Raw genomic sequence first — 22,163 nt, 5'->3', positions numbered from 1 at the left:
CATTTTAGCTCTGGGCAAAGAGGGCTCCTGTTTCAGCCTGTACTGTCTGAACTCCCTTCCTCCCTATCCTCCAAGTCATCTTGTTAATTAGTTAGCCTGTGATTTTATGAGCACTTGTAAATCTATTTTCTCCCCTCTCACTTGCTTTTTAAAAAAAAAAAAAAAAGTAATTAAAACCCTTTCAGACAGATTCGGAAGCTAGCAAGTGTACACATCTATGGTTTCCAGTCCTTATAAACCTATTACCTCCTTATACAGAAAGCCAAATTTCATTCTAACAGCATTAAAACAAAGTGCAAAGACTTCTCATGCGTGAAGAAGAGATAAAGAGATAAAGAAAAGGTCAAAGGTCCACCTGAGCTTTTTGGGCTTTGTGGTTAAGGCACACAAGGGACTGACTAGTAGCACATCTGGCTGCTTATGGCTCTTTGGCCAAATGACTGCGAACAGATTTATAATCAGCTTCACTTGAGAGCTGGCTGAGGGTTGGGCTTTAGTTTGAACACTGCATGAGCAGTGGCAAAATGCTGTAACAGCTCTCTTATCTCCCCCCCTTAAGCAGAAGGAATCAATACAGGTTTCTTCAAAGAAAAGGAATATCCACAGTGCAAAGGTGACTCGTTCTGAAGTTTTGAAAAGAAATAGTCAGACTTTCCTTGTTCTATTTCCGTACATAAAATTAAACAAATAGTCACACTGTGTCCTCACATAGTTGAAAAGCAATATTATAAATAGCATCCTTTTTCCACAGGTTCTGTGTAAACTATAAAAAGAATACATTTATTTCTTGCAAGTCTTTACACTAAAAAATCAGAAATAAGGCCAAGAAAACAATAGATAAATATATTAGATTCTTATTAAATCCAATATCTTTTAACTAGATATTTTCCAGTTCTTTCTACTAAGAAGGTACAAAACAGAGAACGTAGTCCATACAAAGTAGAAAGGAAAATATTTAAACTAAAATAAAACGGAGCTTTTCCCTCTCTCCAAATTTATATGTGCAAATTACTTTTTTACCTTTCAAAAGTGACCTGTGAGTAAGAGGGTGCCATTTTCATTTGATACTATAAGCAAAAACATCATTCTACTTCAATATTTATTTCGGGGGGGGGGGGAAGGTTTCATTCCTGTTCCTAGAAAGTGAGATTTTACATTGCAGTTTCACATTTGGCATGGGCTGGCATATTTGTTGGCACAAACTGAAGGTTTACTGTGGCTTAAGAAAGTCTTACAGTCTCCTTAACTAGAAGCTAGTGTTGTCAAGCCTACTGCTAGATGTACACAAGGCCTGTCATTTGTGGCCCCCGTACCCCATGAGGGTATAAAAGAAAACAGCATTGTATTGCTGAGTTCCAAATCAAGGCTTCATAAAATCCATGTCGATTTGGGCAGCAGAGGTTCCCTGGGAAGATGTAGCCCATCTTTCTGGAAAGCTATGTTTGTACCCTTCACTGTGGTTCTGCGTGTGAAACTGGATGCCTGTCCTTTACTCCCTGCCTTTTTTGAGGCACATACACCAAACCTCTCTCTCTGCTCTGAACTTTCCCATAAACAACCTTCTGAGACCGAATCCCTATGCCAGCAGGAAAGAGGAGGTAAACATTATTTCTTGTACTTTGCCCCGGGGGATCCTAAATTAAAAGCTTGACAGAGCATCCTAGATTTGCTCAGAGAAGCCCTGCCAGGCTGGAAACCCAGAGATGGTGCAGTGCAGAGACGACTGCGTGTACTCTTTCACGTATCGTAGTTTATCCACAGCTTATCTGTGGATAACTCAGTGCTTTGAACTTGGGCTGGGGATGCCTGCATACCATAGCTGTAGCTTACCAAACTCGGCAATATAATTTCTTGATTATATTGAACTTTTCAGTAACAAGCGGTTATGTGGGTCTGTGAATAGGAAATAATCTTATTTTGGGAAGGTCCTGCTAAAAATTGTATTAGTTTCAGTAACATACGTATCAAACATCTATATTAGTATAAGATGTCCTCTAAGGAAGTCAGTTATATTAGGGTCTTGTCTTACATATTAGGCATTATTATGTCCCTTACGTTAGGAAAGTCAAGCTGTGTTTTCAGCATTGTGACACCAGTGAATTGGAATTAAGAATTGATGAAAGGTTGATGTTAAGTGATTAAAGAAGACGTTTGGAGGACTACCTGATGAGTGGATCTAGCTCATATAGCCTTATGCAGGTTGGACAATTTGGGTATAAAAGGCTGTGTTTGTCAGTGGAGGAGATATCTCCACCTTCCCGGATTTCCAGTCTCTGATAGCTGCAATTTGTTTTGTTCTGGCCAACACAATGAGTTTTGAGTGTTACAAAGGCTTTGTGATGTTAATAATGGATATTACACAAATATTTTGTTGTTTCTCCTGCAAGAACACAACTTTTTTAAAAATAATACTTGCATTAACTTCTTTTGTGGTCGATTAGAAGGATAATTAAAGAGTAGGTGTTAAACTGCCTAATTGTCAGTAAGCTGTATGCTGTATACAGAGAAAAATCCCAGTCATTGGGATCTCCAAAATGTGCAGTTCAATAATACTAATAATAGTTCTGGGGAGACAGATCACTGAAGCTTTTGTTTTTCATTAAAAGGGACAAGAGCTACATAACCTGTCCTCTAAGATCAGATTTCTAACACTAGGGATCAAGTTGGGATTGGCTTTATCATTGAGGAAAGCCAAAACTAAATTCACTGACTGATGAAAGAAAGGCGAACAGAGATTATTCTTGTATCATTAAGGATGACAGTTATTTGCATATGGAATATATTATAACCTTTTGTGTTATTGTCAGACAAACTTGTTAATATTCACAGAGAGCTGTCCGCAACAGCTTTCTCCATACAGGGTTTACTGCCTTGAATGTTTGCTAAATTCCCAAAGCATGGAATAGAATTTGCTTTGAAGGTCAGTAATTGTTTACATCATTTATTTATAAAAATTTTTGGAGATTAAAAGGAATGTGGAAGACCTTACAGCATCTTTCCAGACATGGTTCTTTCCAAGTAACAACACCCAGATAGTAAATCTTTTAAAAATCAAATTTTCTTGGGTGATTGTATGGTAAATTTTATTAAATGAAAAGAAAATCTAATCAGTTATAAACTCCCTCCCCACTTGCTCGAGTAGCCCTAAGAGGCTAATAAACTGTAAGCTTCAGCACTGAAAAAAATGGAACTATTAAATCTGTATGAAACTAGTTGTTTCAGGGCTTTCCTTCCTTTTATGAATGGCGTTGAGTTTCTGAAGTCTAGTGACATGTCATAAGATATTCTCCTCATCAGCAGCTTAATGGAGACAGATTACCCTTCAGGTGCCTTAGAAAGAATAATACCATTGCAAAGAGGTTAAAAATCGAGGAAAATAATGGATTTTGATAAATGAAAGTTGTGGAAATCAAATATCTGTTGCTATTTTTGTCTCTTGCTTAAAAACAATCATCATGGTCTTGATCATCTTTTATGTCAATCAGGGCTTATTCTTCATCAATCGTTGTCAGTCACTGAAGCAATAAGAAGGGGCATTATATTATGCAATCACTGTGCTCACATTTACCCAATGCTGTGCAGGAAACTGCTGCCTCTCCCAGTTTATCTGTGCTTTCCTAGTGTATCAAATATACGGTTATGCGAAGGTTCAGCTTCACCTTACAGCTGCCAGATATTACAGTAAAGTGAATAAGGCCACCAGGAAAAGGGATGAGCACTAGCTTCTCAGGCTTGTTATGAAAGGTCAGTCTGAGAATTTCAGAGAGGGCAAAGGGACTGCATTTTAATGGCACTGTGCTGATGAGTCTCCCAGGTGCCTTTGAAAATCCTTGCTAAAAGCTTACAGGGAGCATTTTTTAAAATAAAGTAAAACAATTGATTTTTCAAGCACTGAAGAAAGACTTCTGAAAATGATGTGGACAATTTTCATATATATTTAATGAGTACTGTTTCAGTTTAAGCTTTTAGGCGCAGGCTGTAAATCTTGATTGTGTGTTTATCTTTTGTTGAGGGACATATGAAATAGAAATATTATTTGTAATTTTTTTTACTATTACCATAAATAAATGCATGTAGGCAACCCTTAGCTCCTGAAAGCTGTCATACATCTACGTGAATCAAAACATCATATCTTTCAGTAACTGAAGATATTTTTCATTGTCCTATGAAACTATTTAGCAATCATGATAAAAATTAAGTGGAGTTATGTATCATATTTATCAATGCAAATCATATTCTGATAAGTGTTCTTTCAATCATTAGATCTCTACTAGACAGGTATAAGTCCCAAGAGTGCAGCCTTTGCCTGTATCTTGTCTACAGCTTGTCAAAAATTGCTCTCCAAGTAATTTTCAAAGAAAAAAATTATGCTTCCAGTTACATATGTGTTTTACAAAAAGTGCATACATTAGGCACACTTTTTTTTTTACCAGAGCACATATCCAGAAATATGTTTGTTTTGAGAGTTTTGTTTTCCAAAATATCATTAGCCCACGTTAATCTAGTCATTTTAAAGGCTTAGACGACTAATTTTAGTTAAGGCATCTACTGTTTTCTATAGGGAACTAATGAGCAAAAACTTTGCTTTTAGCAAAAACTAGGCTTTAGCAACAGTGACAAGCCATATCGTCCCAGACAGTTTGCAAAAGGGATGTGGACTCAGTTCTTAGTTTTATGCATAAACATTATAGCAGGGCTTCATTTTCATATGTACTGTGTATTTGCAACCCTTTTAGAGTCACAGGGAACAAAATCCAATAATAATGGTCATGAGGTAAGAAAGCATAATTATATGTTAAATATTTGAATAAGGACAAATTGATTATTAAAGTTTTATTTTTCTATTTTCATGTCTTGAGAAATATCCCTTCTGTTATTACTGAAAAGAAAAATAATCTCAGTGGGGGCCAAAACATATTGGCCAAGCAAAGACAGGAAGGCTGAGCTTTCTCAAGGGCAGCAAGTAATACTTATATTGCAGATGCTTGTGCTATTCCTGTAACAGGCCTGATCCTGCACAACTGAGATCAAAGGATGTTTTTCACTTCACTTCATTGAAGAAAGTTTTATGTGGAAAAATAGAGCTAGTTCTACAGTTCTGATAGTTTGGTCCAAATCCCATAAACAAAAAACTGAATAAATGGACACATTCAGGCTTGACTGAATACATTTTTTCTTCTTTTAAATAAGCCATGCATGCTGATGAAGAACTAAAAAAAATTTGACCTTGAAAACAATAAAAACCTATTCTTAGTGAAGCCCCCTGTTAGGAAAAGAAAGTAAAGTGTTCTTATGTAGTTTTCATTGATCATGCAGATTTTCTGCTGTCATAAACTTTGAAATGTATTGAATGTATTGATTAATTTAATATATGATCTTCCTTAAAAGCCAAAGCTGTAAATAATCATATCTATTAAAATAAGAATTAATTAGATGAATGAATAACAACAATGCCTGATTTTTATGGTATGCCTAGCTACTTAACATACAAAAGAATTGCATTCAAACTGGGAAAGGAAAATTTGTTTTAATTCAACCATTGCATTAGTACCAGGTGTCTGATGAGGGTTTTTCTTCTCTTATTGACCCGACTTGTGTTCAAAGATGCCTTTATTTAGAAAGAAATGCAGTTGTCAAGCAAGAAAGGCAACTGAACCCCTTTACTAACTTGTTGTCTTTACTATTTCAGAGCTGCAAGAAACTAAGACCTCTGAATATCACAGAATATCCCACAGTCCCCTGGATTACAGGATATTATTAATGGATGAAGATCAGGATCGGATCTACGTGGGCAGCAAAGATCATATTCTGTCTTTGAATATTAATAATATAAGCCAGGACCCTCTCAGTGTAAGTTCACGATTTATTTTGAGAATCCAAGGTTGCTTTACTACATGCCTTTCTTTTTAAGACAAAAAATGTATATTTTATTATTCTGCAGCTGGCAGAAGTCCAGGCCCGCACCTTATTGAATTGTTAGTCCTTATTTTATGTGCAATGCAAGATAAACAAGCTATTAGCATAGCTGCTCCTCAAACTCTGTTTAAAAACTGACCTGTTTACTCGTTTTGAAGTGACATTCAGCATGGCTTGGCCTCATAAGGAAAATTCATATGAGTTGATGGTTTCTGCTCCTCTCCAAGATTTAAGATAATTCAGAGATGCACTTTTTAAAAAAAAAAAAAGCCTATAAGGAAGAATAAGATATATATTATTGTTTTCAGGCCATAGGGAAAAAACCCAAGAGGGACAGAGTTGCCTTTAACCTTTGACTACATTTATTTTTGGTTTGTACTCTGAAGCTTAATCGCTAAACTATTTTCCAATCTTTTGTTATGTCTGTGTCAGCCCTTGCCCTTCGGTTGGGTCAGTGAGACACCTCCTGTTTGGGGTTTTTTGGACGCTATGACCTGCATCTCCTTGTTGACACCACCTCTTTTCTGGCTTCTTCTCTCACTTATCGAGATGCCATTATCTAAGGACTTGCTGTGTCCCACCTCCCCAAACTGTTGTAGGCAGCCTGTATATGAAAATAATCAAATTATCAAATGTTTAAACCACTTTCACAGATTCCTCTCTTGTTTCTAGAGCCAGTTCGAATCCAGTTTCTCTGCTTTTAAAATAGGTGGCCTGCAGAAGCACTTGTGTGCCCAGCAGCCTGACTGTTAAGATAATACCTCTCTACAGACTTTGCCATGCCTATCTTTAGATTATTACAGCTACGACACTACCTTGAAGTGCGCTGTAAAGGCCTTGTTCTACCAAATTCATCCAATCCTTTAATCTATGGGCTTTTTTTCTGTACCTCGGGAGTATCGAGGGGCAGAGATATCCAGCTTGCAGCAGCGAAGTTAAATGCCTTCCTTAAGAGGCAAGGCTTTTAATGTGTCAGCAGAGAGAGCACGAGGCCCCGCCGGAGGGTGATTAAGCACAGTTAAATTAGGCTTTGCTCTGAATCGCCCTCTGGACATGCCTGTCTACCTGAATTGATTGTTCAGGGAGTCCAGGGAGGCTAACTCTGACTTACACATTTAAATTAAATGCCTCTCGTGTGATGGCGTGAATGCATCCTTCCTCCTCCTAATGGTACAGAAATCTTCCTCTGACGTGGGGCCGCCTTCTCTGATCTGAAATAGCTTGTGTGACCTTTTTGCTAATTCCCCTTTCACCAGTGATCCGACCACCCTCGTCCAGGAGCTGCTGTGTGCTCCCGCACGGCACGCTCCAGCCTTCCCTTAGCAGGTCAGTTTGAATTCTGTGCAGAGTTAGGTTGGAGAGGAAGGCCTCTGCTGCATGAAATATATTCTGCGGTGTAAAGCTGTGAGGCATTTCAACAGTCTGTTTAGGCCTGGAAAAACAAGATTGAAAAAAATCTACAGAAAGCAAAAAACCGCGCAGAATAGTCTGGCAGTGAATGTGAACACCCAGTATTAGGCTCAGAATTAATCTCTGCAATTCCACACGTTCTTTCGTTTGTTTCTTTATTTTTATAACAGATTCACTTTGCTAACCTTATGCCTCTATAGAAACTCTGTATACATGTGCATACATACCTGCAACTCTGCATATATATGTTTGTATATATACACAGAGATCTTTTAATGCTATTATTTATGTTATCTTGAGGCTAAATTTTATCAGGCTCTGTCACCTACTAAATTTCTAATGGATGTCTTTTCTATTTCAAAATCAAAATAAATAATGGAAGAACCCCAAAATCTTTAGAGTTTGAGTATAGATCAGATAAACATTCAGACATTGAGGTGTTTGGCAGAATACTGTCTGAAAGAAATCAGCCTGAAATCTTAGGATTTTAAGCAGGTTTTATCATAATCTATCCAAACCCTTGCTTTTAAAATAAAAAAAATTGTTACAAGAACCCTTCTTGCAATATTTTAGTCTTCTGGTTTCTAGTGTGAATAATTTCTACAAGTTCAGTAAAATAAAAAAGTAAAGATGGACAGTAATTTAGGCAATAATGATGAAAAAACTCTCTTATTTAGAAGAAAGAAGTCTAAATAAATTAACTTATCTTAAAAATGTGTAATAAACTTAATTTTTATCACCTAAAGACCTGGGCCTTTATTTTGTTTACTGCATGCTAAGACAGAAAGTTGTTTTCATTTATCAATGATAATCCTTTTTCTTCTGTATAATCAAGGTGTAAAAGATATCAAAATATTAACTTATTAGTCTAAGTTAGGCAATGAAATGTTTTGTTTAAATTAAGTAATAATTATGTTACTTAAAAGATATTTCTTTCCTTACAGATTTTCTGGCCAGCGTCAGCAAACAAGGTTGAAGAGTGTAAAATGGCTGGCAAAGATCCTACAGTAAGTTATAGTCCACGTGCACATGCACACACATACACAAATTAACGTACTTGGCAATAAAGTAAGAGCAGCCAAAACAAAATGAAGGAAGTGTCTGTTTTGCTTTTTAAATGCTCTGCAGGCCAAACAGTAAAGTGAAATTGTGAAAAAACAGGCTATGTAAACAGAATGCACCTTCAGACTTTGACAGGTGGAAAAAGATACACGTTGTCCGCTTCCTCGCCTTTTTTCCTTGTCACTAGTGGAACTGGGTAGTAGTACTTTTCCAGCCGTGTCGTGGGGATGATGCCGAACCGGCTGCCGATCTGCTGGTTGGGGTGGGGAGCGCTCGGGCTGCCCGCTCGCCCCAGGAGCAGACTCTACGGGCGGGCGGTACCCGCTCTGCTGCCTGAACACCCCAAACAGCTCCTTCCATTACTTCCACGAAACAGTGCCCCAGTAAGTATCTGGAAACCAGTGTGCTTTCCTAAAAAGAGGTGAAGATGAACTCTGGAATCACAGGAACCGCAGACCAGGGAGATGTTACGCTGAGTCATTTTGCACCTGATTATTTTCCCGTCTAAATGCAGACACCTTCCGAAGGACCTAAATCAGATGGTAATTTCCTCATACAATCTTCATAGATAATAGATAGAAATAAGGTATTTTGAAAGACCCAGTGAGTGGTACAATACAGCAGATCCTGTCTTTGGCAGAGTTGTATATTAATGTGGTTATCTTCCTAAAGTAATTTGAATTTACAGCCTGTCTATGCTTAGGTTTTATTAACAGAAGACAGCTACATTGTAAAACAAAAAGCAGAAAGTCATATTTCAGTTCTATTCAGTTACCTTTTGACTTTTTACCAGTTCAGCAGCGCCTAAAGGTCTTTATCCTGGCTTTCTTTTTAGGTCTTTAGATATAGCTGTTTTCCAAACAGTGTTTTAGTATTAGAATTCAGAATCTAATCTGAGCTAGAAAATTGCAATTTCTCACTACGAAATTTATAAGAAAAACCAATGAAATTTTGCTTATATTTTCATTTGAGAAAAAAATATGGAAATCAGAAGCCTTCCCTTAGGTATAATCATCTTTGGAACATACTCCTCAGCATATATCTAGGATCATAAATAATGAAGTGATTGAAGGATGAAAGCAGGTGTATATAAGTATAGCTTTTAATTTCAGAAACAATAGAATTAATGCAAAAGACCACTGAATTCAGTATAAAAGCTGTTATTTATTTCAAAGCTCTCCATATAATGCCTAATATTTCTATTTATTTTAGCTACATATTTTGTATTGTTAACTAAGCCTACAGATAACATGCAATTCAGTTACTGCAATGTTACAATAATTCACCTGAGTCTATTTTGTAGGAGAAATATGCGTGAGCTTTATTTTTAAAATCTATTATGAATGTAAGGAAACCAGAAGGTTGGCCTACTGGAGTGTTGCTGTAATACTACTTTTTCAAAGCTGTGGAGAGTAATTCACTATATTGCTGCAGAACAACAGAATGATTCTTTATGAATAACTATATTGGTTGGTATGGCAGTGTATCTACTTTCTTTCCTGATAGCTATGGTAGTGAAAAACAAGTATTTCTCCTATTGAATATCCTATTTTTCTATACATCTTTACATTGTTCTGGTTACTGCAGTGTGCAGTAAATTCTACAGCCAGTGGCCTGTTAAGTTGCACTAAATGTGAAAATAAAACATATAGCTTTGTTAATGGTGATTATTGTTGACCCTAGTTACTATGTCAGCTGCATTATTAACTTGTGATAGACTGGTTAAAGAATTTTCTTTTCTTTGAAATACAAAAGTTCATTAGTCTTAGTCATGTTTCCAATATATGATGACACTTCTAGGGCAAAAGTAGGAAAAATGTAGATGATACTCTAAGCAGAATGTAGGATGCAAAATATGTGTTCCATGGGAAAAAAAAAATTAAGACACTACTAAGTACTGGGCTCTCTGGAGAACTTTTAGTCTTGGCTATTTAGTGGTGAGACTTTCCTAGGTTTTAATCATATTGAAGTAGCCAAATGTTGCTGCATTAGTGGACAGATTTCTGGATAGAACCTCTGTTTTTACAAAAGTTTAATTGTGGGTACAGCTAATATCTTAGAACATAGTTGATTAAGAATGTCCATGTGCCTCAACTTTAATTGACTTTTTTAATCACAGCTGTTCATTGCAGAAGAAAAATAAAGTTCCAGAAATAGTTTACATTAAGTTTCTTCATATTTGTCCTCAAGAGTTTAAAAGAGAAAAAAAAAGGTAGCGAAGAGCTGCTCTCACTAAAATCAATGATGCGTCTTATTGAAAGCTCACTGAAATAATGAGAAAAAGAGAACCCGATGCTAAATCACTGTTTGCAACTTAAAATTTATAGCTCTACTTTAATAGCATTCTTGTGAGTTTCATTCCTGATAATAAAGGGAGAAGCAGTGAATGAATTCAGAAGAATTAAGAATTTCAAATGAAAAAAAAAGGCCGGGGGGGGAGTGCATGCACGATAACTTTGGTCCTGTCAGAGACTAGTGATTATCACAAGGTAAAAGAAGAATAGGTAGACTTGGAGCAGCTGGTAAAGGACTTCATGCAATCAGTGAATTCTTTTCCAAGGATATTCTGAGGGCATTCGTCTGCCCTGCCATTAGACAAACATTGGTGTCTGAATTTGTCATCTTTGGCTGCCTTTGTTGTTGCTGAAAAGAAATTGTCACCTCTAAATAATATGTTTACCAGGCTAACTTGAATGCTTACATTAGTATGACATCTATTTCTTTCCATTTACTGTGATGAGATCCTAGGGTATAGAAGTCTGACTTTCGGATATCTACAGTAGGCAGTTCCCCAGACACTGCTACCGAGTGAGTTTTGGTATCAGCTCCAAGAGAAGCACCGGTAGTGTGTCAATAGCTACAGCTTAGCCACCACCTTTGACAAACATCCATCCTAAAGACAGCTATCTCCTGTCACCTCAGACCAGAGTGATTTAAAAGCACAAAGTACTCCAATATCAAGGAAAGGGAAATAAGCTGAAGCATGGGTGCTCTTGAATGGCAGTCCTACAGAATATATTCTGAAATAACAATTTCTTGCTCTGTTGGGTTGTGGAGTCACAGTGCGGTACCCAGATTAATCATGTAGCAAACTGCAAATGGAGTTCAGTGGTTCAACACTAGAGAGATGGGCAAAGGCTCAGAAATCATAAAATGGTCTTCCTGCCAGACAGCATTAAAATATGAGAATGTTTGTATTGAGCCAACTTGTGTTACTTGTCTGTAAATCATTAGTGAAGAGACATTAAGACACAGTATGTGTCAGATGGTTACCCCAGAAGGCAGTCCTTAAAGAAAAGAGCCGTTCATCTAACCACTGCTGTGGTCTTGCTATAGACACTCTGGAAAGCACATGACATGGTACTGAAGCAGAGAATCAAGTGCCATGTACAAGTACTGTTCATGTAGATATTGTTTCATGGTCCTGATCCTTTAAAACTTTCACTCTGAGACTTCTCAGCATGTAATCCTTTATCTAGGAGTCTTCTAGAAAAGTCTTCTGCAAACAGCAAGAAAAGAAAGCAACAATTTACACTGTGGCATATATACGCTAGTGGTATACCTTCACCTGGCCTTCTTCCCTCTCCACACCCGTAATGTGGATTGGCAGTACTGCTGAGAAAAACATGATTTTGATAGGAAGACATTACTAAAGCCATCTTTGAGCCAAACTAAGATAGCTGGATATGAGAAAATGGAAACATTTAGGAAGAGCCCTCAGCTTTAGAGAAACAGTGTATTTTGACTGGGTTAAAGGATTTTTCTGATACAGCTGGAGCTAGCACTTAACTCAGGACATGCAGTGTTCCCTGTAGAGAAACTCCTTTGAATTCAGATGTTGTAGTACGGTACCAGCTCCTGCTGAACCAAAAATATGAATACCTTTAAATATAAATAAACTGTGCAGTCTGCTAAACAAGGATTAACTCTACTGATTTGCATGAAGATGACTGATGACGCAGTTTCCAATACTGTGCTCACAGAACACATGCAATTCTCACTGTCTTTGGTGAAGGTTTGGACAATTGAATATGAAGGCAGTTCTGGGATCTCAGTAAGGAAAAATATTCAGAAAAAATCCATTTTCAACCTAAAGTGCATTAGCAGTTGATCATAGTCAAAAAAGGAAAGAGCAAGAGAAGAAAGGGGTATGCTGGAAGGACAAAACTGTAAATCTGATGGTGTGAAACTGTGTGGCCCTTAACCTTCTGTTTTAATTTTTGTGCTGATTTGAGTATGTTACTGTTGATCTTCAAGATGAAGCAACAATTCACTGCAAACTTCCTTTGTGTTGTTCAGAGTTTTAAAGTTTTGGAAAGAAATTGTTTATACAAACAATGGGATCTGAGATTTGGGCTTGCTTTGCTTTTTAATTATCTCCAGATATGATTAAAAAATTAGGGGGAAAAAAGAGACTGTTTTGGAGGTGTCCTTAAGGAAACTTCATAAGGTTACTTCTTGTTTTCCTGCAGAGGCCCTGCTTCTTCCCATGCAAGGTACGGAGAAGTCTGTGGATGAAAATTAGATTACTGTGTGGAAATGGGAAAATTATATGCACTCCTCTATAACTCCTCTGTAGTGCCCTATCAATGCCCAGTTCCCAGACTAGGCAAAATGGCATGAAAACAGAAGTCTACAGCTGCTCAAATCCAGAGACTACCAAACTCCATAGCTGTTTTCATGATACTATTAAAATTATAAACCATGTCTATTCCCTAGAGTTCTCAACATCTAATAACATTTGCCAAGGTCAAATTATTTTTTTCTGTATTCTCTGCAGCATGGCTGTGGAAATTTTGTGCGTGTGATACAGTCGTACAATCGTACACACCTGTACGTCTGCGGCAGCGGTGCCTTCAGCCCCGTGTGTGTGTACGTCAACAGAGGACGCAGGTCCGAGGTAAGTCTCTTTTCGTTCTACCCACTCATTTTGTGGTGCATCTTACTAGTGTTGTACAAAACTCAAAATTTTGAAGATGCAAAGTCAATGATCCAAATAGGTTCCTTCACCCATGTTAAATAGAAAAAGAACAAAGGTCCATGGTTTTCTGACCTGTTACCAGCTAGAAGCAAAGCCATGACCGAAAGCCATGCCTCAAATGGGATGGTTGTCCAAAATTCCACAATCATACCAAATGCTGGGCTACATTTGATACTACTTTTTATCTCATGCTGTCTGGTGAATTCAGTCCTGCCATTTGTTGGAAAAATTGCCAAGAAATACTTGAAAGGAAATAGCCAGTTAGATAAAAAGTAAAATATGCAGTTCACTTTTTATAACTTCCATGTGTTAGTGATTCCTGGGAGAAGCCCTTAAGTGGGCTAACTATTCAGGTATGTGAAGGGTTGCTGGACTTCAGCTTAATACCCGCTGGATGCAATCCCAGTACAGGTAACTTTCATCTGCTGCTCAAGGTTTGCCCCATTAGAGTCTGCCAGGATGAAGTCAGTAAGTTTTCTCCTCACTGTGAGACCTTCCAGGGTGTAAATCTTACTTTCTCTAGGTAGGTCTCCAGTTTTTCTAGATTCAGTTTCACTGTGCATTTTCAATATACAAAGTACCAGGTGTTTCATAAGTATATTGTCCAAGTTTCCTAATTTGAAAGTGCAGTGTTTGTTTATGTGCAAACATAATAGGTAATAAATTAAGCAACCAGAAGGAGAAAGAAAAGCACTTAACCAAGACCCAGCACCTCAGTAGCTTTTGGGTCAGATTCATGTCTGCAGGCACAGAGGGGGGCAGTATATTTTCCTGTACAATGTGGAAGCAGATGTGTTGGGAAAGAAGATCAGAGCGTGCCACCTGGAGTTTTGCCATGTGAGGGCAGCTTTAAAAGCTGGGCTGGCTCCTAGGGAAGACACTGGGAAATTCATCACTGATTTCACTGGGAGTGGGATGGCAATTCTGGCCAAGACCCAAGACTACTGCAGAGATTGCCAGAGAGGTGATACATCATTGTTTCTCCAGGTAGGTTTGCATGGGATGATCTCAGTGACTTTTGGTAGATCCCTACTTGGCTGCAGCCTCCTTAATAGAGTATGTAGTCTGAATCACTGCACCTTCAGTCCTAATTAATTATCTAAAAGTAGAGGTTCATAGGCTTGGATTTAAAAGCACAAGCAAGCAGAACTGAATAAGTCAATCCGTCCTTCTGCTTAACAGAGTCTACATTAACTTATTTTGATGTATTTTGAAGCAGAGGTCAGCTGTCCTCAGCATTATCCTATTCCTTGACAAATTATTTAAAACATGGAAAGTGATCTTATTTGTCTCTAATTAATGCAATATTGCTTTATCAGCTTAAGCAATAGTACTGTAGCCCAGATAACTCTGAACCTCATTATTTTAGCTTTTTTATAAATTAAATTGGGGCGGAGGGGTGGAAATGACATCTCCAGATTATGCAAGATGTTAAATTTCTTAAGTTAAAAATAAAGATATGTCTTGAAAGAGCAGGACTGGCTTCACTTAGCCTGTCTGTATAGCTACATGCCTATGATCAATTGATTAAATAAACTGCTGTTTCAGACGTCTGGAGTCTGTCAGACACTTGACTGTAGGCATCACATGCTCAAAGCCATTACTGTACAGGCCAACAATAGCATAACAGTTTTAAACCAAGCATTTCCTTCTGAACTCATTGCATATATCAGTGCATGACTAATTAATAGAGCAGAATGAAGAACTATGTAGTGCTGATGGGACTAGTGAGAATTCATTTTTTTCTCTGCTTTTATCATTTCACCTTTAATTTAGTACAGTTTTCCATGCACAGAAGGCTGGTTTTGCACGTGCAAAATGGATATTTTAGAAAGCACATCTGTTTTTCTCTAGAAGCTACAAAATCTGACAGTAAGAGTCATATCCAACAATCATAAGAACTGGGCCTGTTTTGCTCTTTTGTCTCCAGGATTCCACATAATCTCACAAAAAAAGGCAGTTTCATTGATGAGGCAGAATGTTGCCCTTTTCCCTGAAACAGAGGTTAAAAAATTATTCATTTTCTTACCTGGCACACTTGATACGTTGGTCCTTGGTAATGACTCTCTTAGTCACCCAAATATATTCTAATGTCAAAGTAAATGAAAACAGAAGGAAATGTAATCACTATGTGAATTAATTATAGACTAAAAAGTAGTTTAATATATATGAAAATCACATGTAATCCTGGAGCTAGTTTAATAGTGCAGTAATGGGCATTTTGCATTGGTAAATAGTGGTATAATATAGTAAATATGGATTAACATCAAGCTGCATATAAATCTAGAAGTAAAACAACAAAAAAACCCAACCCAAGATCATATTAGAAACTTCATACTTATATTTTAACATTGTTTAGAGAGCTTATTACTGAAACAATAGATAAGATCTCTGTGATTAAATTAGGCAAAACAGAAGGGGGAGAAGAGATAGGGGATTGTGGATATGAAAACTTCCTCCTGTAGCTGAGCATTTCAGGTTGGTGGAGTCTCCAATTTGCTGTTGCCAAATGGCTGCTCAGTGAGCTGTGTGGCATCCCTGTTCCCCTGAGATTTACGTTAGTTGTTAAAGGGAATATGAAGAGTTGCTGCCCTTAGTCGAATAACTAATACATTGACATCTACATCACAGAAGCCTTTCTTTGGAATTTTTGCCAGCTACCTTTTTCTGTTGAAATAGAAATGTTTTAAGTTTGGGTGTTTTTTTTCCTTGCAATTGTGTCTTTTGGCCTTTTATTAAAGATTAGAAGTTTGTTATGGGAGGCTAGGAACAAGTTGTGTGGTATACAATGGTACGAGAGTCAACGTGCTGCGGATTGATGTCTCTACCATTATTGACTGCAGTTTTTAAGGAACAGACTTGGACTCAGGTCACTTCTTGCTCAGCATACTGTGCCCTTCAGTATTGCTGGGAACCAAGAAGTAAAGAGGTGCACCGAGATGGGTGAATTTTCTAAAGATATTCAGGCTGTTTGTACTTCAAGCTGTAGTCCAGGTTGCTTCTACTTTGCCAAAGGTATGTCCTATTTATAAATCAAATCAAATATAAACAAATCCCCATACCAAGATTGCTATACAGCAAAAAAATTTCCAAGAGATTTCAGGCTATGGCAAGAGGTATTGATAAATCATCTATCACTAGGGAATTGGAGCTTTATACATAATCCAGTAGATGCTATTGAAGAAAATAAATATGATTTAAGGGATTTTTGGAGGTCTGATAGCTCAGCAAAGAGCAAATGATTTATACTATCACCAAATGACAGTTGTCATAAGAGATTTTTATTTAATATGTATTATTGTTCTAGTAGCTTTATTATAATGTCCTAGACTAGTATAAGTATCACGATGTATTCAGCAAATAAATGACAAATAACTTCAATAACACAGAAGTAATCTCCACAGATGCTATTGCAGAGATCAGTCAACCTCTCCAAAGCATAACTGAGCTAGAGGGAGAAATTCTTTGTTTCAGTGTCTTGAATTTATGACAAGATTCTTGAAAATAAATGGGTGCCAATGAAAAAGTTGTCTAAACACATGACGAAATTCTGAATAGGAAAGCTAAACTTCTGATAGTACAGCAAAAGTGCCCAGCAGTGCCGAGCATTGTTAATGCTGGAAATAGCCAAGCATAAAAATCACTTTACGTCTGATGGTTTCTGAAATGAGAAGTGACACACAAATCTACATTGCAGGAACAAATCTTCAAGATCGACTCCAAGTGTGAATCAGGAAAGGGACGCTGTTCTTTCAACCCTAATGTGAACACGGTGTCTGTTATGATCAGTAAGTAAAGATACTCCAAGTCGCTGAGGTCTAAACCCCTATGATCACGCATGGTGTGGATTGACGGGATGCCTGAAACGAGCCCGACACAGAATTCAGCCACCAAGGAGCAGTACCTTGTGTCTGGCTGATGGGCACAAGGGTTGGGTCCATCCTTGTTTCAAGGTTTACATGAAGCTAAGGGTGGGTGTATGAATGAAATGCAGAAATAAGCTGTTGAAAGGGAGAGAGGGAGAAACAAAAAACAAAAGGTTGTCCCTTTCCCAGCTTACACATTTTTTCCCAGGATTAGTTTCAACTTTACATTACCCTGTCTAGCATTTTATGTTTGAACAGTTTCTGACCTTGTTCATCCTAGACAGCTCTTGTGTCTCATTTCATTACTTGTAAAATCTTGTAAATGTAAAATTGTAGCCAGGGAAAGAAAGCCTGAAGACTTTAGTTACTTTGAAATTCATTTTTGTTGTCATCTCTGCTGTAGAGCCCACCATCTATTGCAAGGCTCTTCATTCTTCAATTGGCTTTATACCCAACCAACTTTGCAATTTTCCTCCATTTTGAAAGGCCAGAAAGTGATAAAACCAACATACCTCAAGTATTCGTGTGAATTGGTGGCAACTGTACTCAGTGACTGTGAGATATAGCCCATACAAAGAATTACTGCAGTGCCTATTGCACACCTAACTGAAAACTCAAAGGGGACATATGCTTTGTGCAACCCAAGTCATCAGTAAAAGAAACTTTTTTTTTTCCTTTTTCACCCAGGAGATGCGTTATATATACTTAGTATAACCCGACCTTTCACATTTGCAGCATGTTCACAGACTTCTAGTGCCAAAGCCTTGATTTTTCAACATGTGCCTACTCCTTGCTATATTTTTGGCTATGAAGGAAACAGCAGTTGCACAGATTTTTCAGGCTTTCTTAGCAAATAAAACTTGGTGCACATAGCTACTGCATATTTCACCCAAGCTTTACAAGTGAACAATGTGAGGTGTTTCTGCCGTTCGGCTTCCACTGAAATCAATGGCAATTACATATTGTGCCAGATATTTCCTTTAAAGTTTGAGTCCCATGGAGCTTAAGAGAAGTGTCATATAGTCTATCCTACATGGTCTGTTCAAAACATAAATTACCTGTTTGGTTTTTTTTTTCCTGATTCCTCATTGCAAATATATTTAGTACAAAGGACAAGTAATTTCATTCACAAATGTATGCACTGAAGCGATAAAGTTGCTTCGGTTGAAGTTAGAAGACAGGTGAATGCTACCTGGATACCTCTCTGAACCTTGGCTGCACTTATATCTTTATTTCATCAGTGATCTATGGTCAGTGTTTACAGACACTCACTGTGTAAAGAAAATGTTTGTTCAAAGTCAGTGATGGATTAATCCACTGCTACTCATTGCTGTTCTGGTATGACTAAGTGAATCACCTGTCATTAAATAACAAAGTTTCCTTTCCTTGTTCCTTCTGGATTTTTTTGAAACACCATTAAAGTACATTGCTTCTGACTTACTGTATATACAGTAAGCTGATTTTTTTCTACAACAGATCTATGGCAGCTTTGTTCATCTTAGTAGACTTTATGTTATCTTCCTTGATCTCTCAGTTATGTGACTGAAGAGACCTTCCCTAGTGTTTGACTTATCTTTCATGACAAAATTCATCTACAAAGTTTAAATTCTTCCACAAAGGTCACATTCTTTTTCAAGAGTCCCACAGATTGGGTTTTATACTTTCTCCCTGTTACTACAAAGTCCAGTCACTTCAAAAACATTAAGCTTGAATGAATTTAGCCTCAATACCCATGCCGGAAAAGGGAAGATTTTGTAAGTCACAGCTTGAGTTATAATGAGGGGACCGAGGCCATGTACTGGACTCTCCTTTGAGCATTCTTCTGCAGGAGGAATTCCTTCCCCTCGCTTCAGAAGATGGGGAAATACTGCCAGACCGGCTAACTCTTCCACAACAAAAGAACCATTTTTAAATATAGATGCAATTTCTTGACAATTTTGGGCATCAGCAGCCTAGAATACAGCAGGAAAGCTGATTCACCCTTCAGAGGAAAGTGATGCTATAAAAACAAATTTGAACTTGGTACAATTTGCCATTGTACAAAAACAGTTTTGCATCAAAGCAATGAAAAATGTGCTTTGAAGAAGCTTGGCATAACTAATGTGCAGGATGCATGTCTCTCTCCCCACCAAGACTCGGAGATATTTATAAAAGCAGACATACCTCATCAATTCAGTAATTCCCCCCAGTAACAAAGAGAAGTAGTGTGAACTAGTTGTGCTGTGCAAACCAAGTGCTGTGCGGAATTTAAGAATTTAACCAAAAGGAAGTGGAGCTGACGGATATCATCTGATACATGATTAGCAAGCAGACACTAGGAATGCTTAAGACATAACTAATGGCACTGATATGTAATAGGATTAAAATTACCTAGTGTAGTACTATTGTTAAAGTGTGTGCATATGTGTATATGCATAGGGCCATAAATAACGTTTAGTGAGAACCATAAGCCTGATCTCTTTCAGCCAATTTATTTCATAATAAGAATAAAGCTCTGGTGGATTGAGGCAATGAGACAAATAAATAAAATCAGCTATAAATCAGTACAGATCTAGCATCATTCTGTCAATACATGCTCAGGAAGTAAATGCTTCCCAAACATGCAGTGAATGCATTAAGTCCCCTGTGTATGAATCTTGTCATCACTGGGAGAGATGAGAGCAGAAGAGTGCTGCTGGCTGCTCTGCAGGGGTTCAGTTCAGGCTGAAGTCAGCAACAGAAAAACAAAATCTCCAGAGTTTTAATTCTCTCATGAGCCAATAGTCTTCCATATTGATGCGCACACACACACACAGAGCATAAAAATAGCCTCAAGTGCTTCTGAACCTGTGACTCTTGCCAGCTTGACCACACTCTCTGGGTAGTCCAGGAATTCAGACAAAAACATCAATCAAAGGACCCAGCTGTACTGGAATGTATTCAGCCACCACTCCCACTATGAGAGTTAGAGTTTATTTTAGCTACTGTTTTCTACTCTGGGGTTTCATTGCCATTAGTTAGTGGAAATTGCTTGGTTATTCACGGAGTAGAAAATGATAGTATGTGTAATTAGAATTATAATTATATATACATATATTTATGCACACACACAGACTCACGCAAACACAGATATACATCCTGACTGATGGACTGAATTTTCAGCCCTGCGCAGGGAGCAGAAGTTCATGGTTCTGTTAATGTAAGAGTTGCATGTCTCGTTCTGTTCAAGCATAATGACTCTATACTTAGAATCAAGTACATAAAAGGGGACATTTGTTGCTCTGTATTACTCTGCGTAAAGTTCAATAATATGATTGTCTGGCCTCTGCAATACTGAAGTCAGCTTGAGGCTGCCTGGGGCAGCCTTGACAATACTGTTGGTAAAAATTGGCACTGATCCATTGACTGCAATAGATGTTGTGCCAGTTTACACCAGCAATAAATTCAGCCCAGTCATTTTGTCTTCTCCCATAACAAAAAAAAGCTTTTTGAAATATGTACTTAAAAAATTGAATGTGATTCTTTTTGATAACACTAGCCTGATTTTCCAGTGATCCTTAGCAGTGAAAGTTGAGCAACTAAACTCCATATCAAAGAAAGGTTCACCACATATGCAGTTCTCTGTTGTATTTAATTATGCAGTTCCCTAAAGTCTTTAAGAAAAATCTGATGATTCTTGTGCATTCTAGATTGTGTCTTCATAAATCAGAGGGAAACCCCATTCCCATGACCCAATACATGTCTGTATAAACTTCTGTGTAAATAAAGAGCTGATGAGTTTAAAATAAAAATAGATCAGTAAATACGGATTTCCCAAAAGCCATAACAATGCTTTTGCTTTTTCCCCGCCATTTCAATTCTTTGCAGATGAAGAACTTTTTTCAGGAATGTATATTGATTTCATGGGGACGGATGCGGCCATTTTTCGGAGTCTGACCAGGAGGAATGCAGTGCGAACCGACCAGCACAACTCCAAGTGGCTGAGTGGTGAGATGCCTTTGTTTTACCAGAGCTTTTAATGGGTTTCACAGAGATTCTGCTTTGTTTTGTTTAAAATAAAAAGCTTGTCTTCTAAAGAGCTTTTCTCTGAATTTAATTTATGAAGTTGAACCATGAAGAAATGTGTGTAAGTACATATTGTAGACCATGCACAGATGTAAAGGGTTCACTGCGGTGCATGAGCCAACCTCTTAGGCCACCCCACCTGATGGCCTTTCTCTCATTAAGACTAAACCAAACTGTTCAAGGGAAAGTGTATGAAAGCAAATGCCTTTCAAATAGCAAGTGGTCAATCTGACTTCTAGGGCAGTGCCTTCTCCACCCTTACTGCATCAGACATTGCCTTTAATTAGAGTGCTTGATTCTAAGATTTTTCTAATGAATTACCAGCTTCAGTTAATTCAAGTTGATCCATCTCTGTACAGAAGACTCACCACCACTTGCATTCAAAATGTGTGCAGAATAGAGTCCCATTATTGCCATTTATTTCAGTGGTAAGAAATTGATTGTCAAAACACAGTAGGAAAACTAATTTCTGAGTGCAAGTGCTTAACTCTTGGCTTCACTGAAATCAATGTGAAAATTCTCCCTGACTTTACTGACTCCTTCCAACTGAACTATTTTGAATTAAAATCTCTGAGCAGAGATAGATGTCAAAGGTTATATAGCAACTAACATAGCAGTTCCAATTTAAAAAAGCCTTCAGGTATGTTGAAGTAAAGTTCCTGTGTTTTTGTCTTGACTATTTTTAGGGTGACTCTTGTTTTTCCTGTGTGGCTGTGACTACAGTGAAATCACAGGACTGCAATCAGAATAAATTCAATTCACTATGAGCAGGAAACTATGTCTGCTTTCTAAATTTTTCTTCTGTTTGCTATACATTCTTACACTTATCTGAACACCCTGAAGTGTGCACCCTAAAATGAATTAGGGAAAAAGAACCATTAAAA

At 37.6% G+C, this 22,163-nt stretch overlaps 1 protein-coding gene across 1 annotated transcript in view; it reads left to right on the top strand.

Annotated features, from left to right (window-relative positions):
• Positions 1-22,163, top strand: part of SEMA3C (sema domain, immunoglobulin domain (Ig), short basic domain, secreted, (semaphorin) 3C) — a 117,142-nt gene that overhangs the window by 58,986 nt on the left and 35,993 nt on the right. The window contains exons 2-6 of the mRNA XM_010580940.1: positions 5,690-5,850; positions 8,271-8,333; positions 13,169-13,288; positions 17,067-17,157; positions 21,082-21,201. Coding sequence (XP_010579242.1) covers positions 5,690-5,850; positions 8,271-8,333; positions 13,169-13,288; positions 17,067-17,157; positions 21,082-21,201 — 555 coding nt within the window. The remainder of the gene's footprint in view (positions 1-5,689; positions 5,851-8,270; positions 8,334-13,168; positions 13,289-17,066; positions 17,158-21,081; positions 21,202-22,163) is intronic.

The sequence above is a fragment of the Haliaeetus leucocephalus genome, unplaced genomic scaffold (assembly GCF_000737465.1).
Source record: "Haliaeetus leucocephalus isolate CR32 unplaced genomic scaffold, Haliaeetus_leucocephalus-4.0 Scaffold751, whole genome shotgun sequence".
NCBI lineage: Eukaryota > Metazoa > Chordata > Aves > Accipitriformes > Accipitridae > Haliaeetus > Haliaeetus leucocephalus.
Note: the sequence above shows the minus strand (reverse complement) of the source record. Positions and strands in the feature narration are given on the sequence as shown.